At 40.1% G+C, this 6,000-nt stretch overlaps 1 protein-coding gene across 1 annotated transcript in view; it reads right to left on the bottom strand.

Moving 5' to 3' along the window:
- The window catches only part of kcp (kielin cysteine rich BMP regulator), an 89,389-nt gene that overhangs the window by 3,085 nt on the left and 80,304 nt on the right, over positions 1-6,000 (bottom strand). Inside the window, exons 43-44 of the mRNA XM_063196335.1 lie at positions 1,165-1,276; positions 537-638 (exon numbers count right to left, since the gene is read on the bottom strand). Coding sequence (XP_063052405.1) covers positions 537-638; positions 1,165-1,276 — 214 coding nt within the window. The remainder of the gene's footprint in view (positions 1-536; positions 639-1,164; positions 1,277-6,000) is intronic.

Genomic DNA, 6,000 nt, shown 5'->3' with positions numbered 1-6,000 from the left:
TATGCATTAGCTTTTAACACTGTATGACCTCTATGTTTGCACCTAGTTATTTTTTTTATCTATTTCTACTTTTATTATTTTTTACTTCTTTGTTCTTAAATGTTGATTATCCCCTTAGCTCTTATATGTATTCTTATTTTTTTTTAAAATATGTGTCGTTATGAAACTGTCTTTTTATGGTTTGCCCTTTAGCAACCTATCCCCCCCCCCCCTTTTTTTTTGTTCTACATGATGCTCAGCTTTTAGATCTTATTGATTGTGATTTTTCTTCTTTATCTTGTCCTATGTCCTCAAGTATGTCTATGTGTTTTAAGGTTGAGAGATTCCTTTCAAGTCCTCCTACTTGTCCAGCACTTTGGACAGCTACCTTTGTTGTATTTTAAAGTGCTTTATAAATAAAATTGACTTGACTTGACAATTGACTCTTATAGGGACCCATTCTCGTCTAAATGATGGTGTGAAGAGAAATTATTAATTAATGAATTAATGAATTAATTCATTCATTCATTCATTCAGAGAGAGGGGGGGGACTGTACCTTTAACCCAATGTTGGTGTTCAAGAGAATGGTGTTGGTTTTGCGTTCCACATACACATAGGGTTCCTTAAGGTAGGGTAGGGAAACCACCTTTGAGTCAACCTAGGAGAGGAAGGGTAGCTTGTTTTAGTCCACAGTGTATTTACAAATATGCATTGCTAACACACTTAAGTCTTACCTACTGTGTGTAGGTATGGAAGGTTTATACATTGTTCACATAATCACAGCAAGGACATATCGTTGCTAACCAGCAGCAACCTTGTAACTTGAGTTTTTAAATCTTACTTTTTAAAACAATATAAATGATGAGTTTTATAAATGATTTCAAACCCATCTTTAATGACAACCAGTTTATTTATTTAGGAAATAGTAAATTGACTCATTTAAAAATGAATAGAGAGTGGAGTTCCATGGTTCCTGCCAGACAGTGACAAAGTTCATATTCAAGACATATTCAGTTTCACCCATGTACAGATATGGAAGGTTTATAAATGCACACACAGCTCTTTCACATAATCACAGCAAAGCGATATGCAAGTAAAACAACCTAGACGAGGTGAACATTCAAAGCCAGGTCTAATCCATGTCAGAAGAAGATGAAATCAATGAAGAGTGAGATTGACATTACCATGACAACCCAGTTTTGCTGTAGGGTGACGACGATGTCAGCGATGAAGAGGGTCACCTCCTTGGTCCAGGACACACCCTTGCGACCACGGGCATCATTAGTGACGTGAATGCTGCACACACACAGACACACGCACACACACACACAGACACACGTACGTGCACAGACACACACGCACACACGCACACGCTCACGCACACGCATACGCACACGCACACGCACACACACACGCACACGTTAAACACAATATAGGAAATAGTTATTTACCTGCGTAAGCATCTAATGGCACCACTACATTTGATATTATTGGCTGGTTTGCCAGGAAACTTTGTGAGCGTTGCAGGTGATCCACAGCATCCATATTTCCAAGTGGAAGCTCTTCCTCAAACTCTGCGCAGCAGTCATAGTCCACGGGCCAGGTGAGATGTCGGTACCACTCAGAGGGGCAAAGGTTGCTTATATTTTTTGAAAAGATACATGTCTGAAGTTAACATTTTTGTATGATAACCCTTCTGGAAGTACAGCCAAGTTAGGGTTATCAGCCGTTAAAGTAACACCCCCCCATCAAAAATAAAGGTTTTTAAGATGGGTGCCTGTCTTTCTACTGGCCCTTGTTTAAGACATATAGGGATGGTTAATTTTGTTATGTGTGGTATCGTTGCGAAGGGGAGACTCTGAGCTTTCATCCGACACCTTTCGAGAACATTTTGGTTAAGTATAGCCCTCCCTGCAGCTTTTCAAACATTTACTCAGACACATTTTTTTCAATTTTCGCCGATATCATCTCTTGTCTTTTCATACTGTGGCATCAGGGAGCATCAGAGAAACCTATTTAAAACTCTAAAATATTGTCTTGAGTATCAGGAATCTGAAAATATATCCTTTCACTATGTTATCCCATTTTAGGGGGTGATTTTCAGTCTTGTATCAGGCATGCCACTTTTTTGTTGCTGTTTTTTTGTGTGCTAATGTCTCGTATAGTCAGGCCTTTTTGAGACATTCTGCAGTTGGTTATCATAGCTTGTTATATATCATCAAGGAAGCCGACAGGGGGGACAAAGGGATGTCTTGTCCCGGGCCCAGGGACAGAGGGGGCCCAGAATTTGATCCTTATTACATTGTATGTATTGAATTTGGGGCCCTTTCCGATGTCTTTGTCCCAGGCCCAGCCAAGGCTGTCAGCGACCCTGTATATCATATGAAAGCTTGGATTGTATAGTATACAGATATGACCATGTATTTGGTGTACCTATTTGCATAGTAACCTATTTGCATAGCAACGGTTGCCAATTTGTTGTTATGACTGAAACTTCATTATATGTCCAAAATACCTCAAGACGTTTCAACCTTGAAGATGAATTTGAGTGGTAACCGTAATATATCTGACTCCCACTCCACTTTTCTTTTTTACACTGCATTGTACATGACCCCACACTACTCTATCAGTTCCATGTAGTGGTAAACTGGCAACGCTTCTAGGGCCATTCTGCAATTGGTTATCATAGCTCATTATACACCATATTAAAGCTTGGAGTTTGCAGTGTATGGGATATTATGATATATTTTGCTGTACCTATTTGCTTGGCAACGCAGGTAAAGCATTTTCCTTACCAACCAGCATCAATGATACAGTTTCTCAGCGATTCCATTGTGTAATGATACGTGAATCCTGACTACTTGTCCTAATATCAGTGTTGTGATGCAATACATCAAGAGGTTATATACAACGTCTGCAACATATGTTATAATGGCCCATTTGATGTTAGTCTACCAACCGAAATCATAGCAAATGTGTGAGAAATACAATAGGCCTTTAAACATATCGTGTCAACTTTTGTAGACATATTGTGTCATGTTAAATATGACTTAAAAATGTTTGGTTACTACATGTCAGACATACATGTATCTTAATTTTACATGTGCTTAGCAGAAGAGATGGGAAAAGAGTTGAAGTTGTACTCAAGTGAGCGTAGGCCTATCTTTCTTAAATCTTACTCGAGGGGTAAGTAAAAGTCATGTACTCATCCAAAATCTGCTCAAGTATAGGTAAAGTAGTTCAAAAAAAGTACTGAACTTAAAATGTAATTTGATGAAAAATAGTTCTTTGTTACTTTCAATTAGATGTCCTCTAGTGGCCTAGGCCTCTTTTTTTGGTCTTTTATGGCTCATTTTGTGACAGGAAAGGATTGGCGAGAGAGAGAGGCGGCAGTCTGGTGCCCTATCTAGCGGTCCATGCCTAGTCCTTTTGAGATGCTCTTCATTTAGTGGTTTTGTTTAGTCAATAATGACACATCTGGTGTTCCCAGACAGGCCCTCTTGCAGGAAATCCAGCAGGTCTATCATCTACAAACCTAAAGGCCAACTTCAGTCTTGGGTAGTGATTTGAACAGGCAGCAGGGCTTTGTTGCATCTGGTATTGGAGACCTAGACTGTATCAGAGGTGTCATGATTTATAGCAAAATGTAAAAACTGTCTGTGATATAACAGTTGAAGATCATGAAGAAGTTGAACATATTGCAAAGGAAGAGTGAGGGACAATACCATCAGAAAAGTACAAAAAGCTCATTGATGAATGAAAAACATGTTTGGAAGCTGTCATTGTCATTGTGCACCCAAATACTTCTGGTGAGGACTGTATACTGATCATTCAGAAGACAAAAATATAATTTCAACAGGGGATGTTTTCTTGGCACACGTTGGGCCCCTTTGTACCAATCAAGCATCATTACAATGCCCAGTTGTTGCAGGCAGTTAAATGGCTTCTTATTGAAAAAGGGGTAGGCTACAGCCCAGTACCCAGCCCAGTACCAGCCCAGCAAGGTGTACCTAAGTAGCAGGTAAGTGCACATCTTCTTTGTGTATGCATTTTTTCTTTCTAAAGTGGTATGTAGTATACAGTATACAGTTTTATGCATAAGTCAGTATACAGGTGGGATTTCAACCTGCAACCCTCTGATCTGATGTCCATCTCCTGAACCACTACGCCACAACTGCCCCATGTGCTGTTATAGTATGTGTAACATGGCTGTTATGTAACTGTATGAATGCCACAGTTGGTCCTACTCTCTACATTTACAGTGCATGTGCAGGGAGTACTATTCAGTGTGATATGAGGTTCTGTGCTATTGTGACATTAGCACATGTAGAGTAGCAGGGCAATAACAAACCCATTACATCTACTGTGACTACCAGGTTCATAGAGGTCAATGCTCAGCATGGTCTCCTATTGTAATGCACTGTACTCTACTGAACTATACTCTACTGTACCATACAGTTCTCTACTCTACTTCACTCCACTCCATTGTTCATTACTGCTGCTTGGGTCTAGGGATGGGTATCAGTGTATGCCTGGAAAGTGAGCTGCAGTTGCTCAGTTGGTACACCAACACATGTGAATACAGTACATGTATGCATGTTGCTTCATCGGTGGCATGGTGTAGTAGTTGTTGCAGCAGTATGAAGTTCAGAACTTGTGCTGTCTTTGCAAAGCTCTGATGACATTGTACCCCACTCTTCCTTTGCAAACCTCTTCATGATCTTCACCTCAAATCAAGTGTTCTTGCAGAGGGTTTTTAAATGTTGCTGTAAATCATGATACATGTGGTACGACCAAGGCCTCCAGGAGGAGAGAAGTGCCGCAAATTCTCCAATTAAATAAACAAGTTTTTAATGTGACAACTCGAGAGTGTGCAGCACTTATCTCCTCCTGCAAGTGTGCAACTGCACTCAGGACCCGCCAGGTTAGTGGGGGGATTAATTAACCAGTGCTCTCCACCATCCTCTTCCATGACTGAGGCACCCCAATTATGGTACCGTCCCGCTGCACTGCTGCCTTTCGGATGCCCTTTGGGGGCTGCCCCCTTACACGGGTGAGGCATAAATGCAATTGTGTTGTGTGTCGTGTGCACAGTGTGTAGTGTGTTGTGGCGGGCTGTGTCACAATGTGAATGGATGTAGGAGTTAACTAGTTGAACTTTCACTTCACTTTCTACTACTAAAGACTACTAAAAAGGGACAAGTTAAGGGATGAGTTTATGTTGTGTTTATATACAATTGCTATGATTTCAGTTGCAAGACTAATATCATAGGGGACATTATCACATATTTCTGGTATACAACCTCTGGGCGCATAACAACATTGATTTTAGGATATGACACAATGGAATCACTGAGAAACTATATCNTTGATACTGGTTATGGAAAATGATTTGCCTAGTTAACATTGCTCTGCAAACAGGTACACCAAATATATGATAATATATGAATATGCTACCCACTCCAAGCTTTCATATGGTATATAACAAGCTATGACAACCAACTGCAAAATGCACCTAGAGGTATTGCTTCCTGAACTTTATGAGAAAATGGTAAAACTGTGTTTTGAAAAAAATAACATGCCTCATACAAGACTGAAAATCACCCCCTAAACATGGGATAACATAGTGAAAGGATACATTTCCAGATTCCTGATAGTCAAGACAATATTTTAGAGTTTAAAATAGGTCTTTCTGATGCTCCCTGATGCCACAGTATGAAAAGACAAGAGATGGTATCGGCGAAAATGGAAAAAAATGTGTCTGAGTAAATGTTTGAAGAGCTGCAGGGAGGGCTATACTTAACCAAAATGTTCTCAAGAGGTGTCGGATGAAAGCGCAGAGTCTCCCCTTCGCAACGATACCACACATAACAAAATTAACCATCCCTATATGTCTTAAACAAGGGCCAGTAGAAAGACAGGCACCCATCTTAAAAACCTTTATTTTTGATGGGGGGGTGTTACTTTAACGGCTGATAACCCTAACTTGGCTGTACTTCCAGAAGGGTTATCATACAAAA

Source organism: Engraulis encrasicolus, chromosome 4 (genome assembly GCF_034702125.1).
Source record: "Engraulis encrasicolus isolate BLACKSEA-1 chromosome 4, IST_EnEncr_1.0, whole genome shotgun sequence".
NCBI lineage: Eukaryota > Metazoa > Chordata > Actinopteri > Clupeiformes > Engraulidae > Engraulis > Engraulis encrasicolus.
Note: the sequence above shows the minus strand (reverse complement) of the source record. Positions and strands in the feature narration are given on the sequence as shown.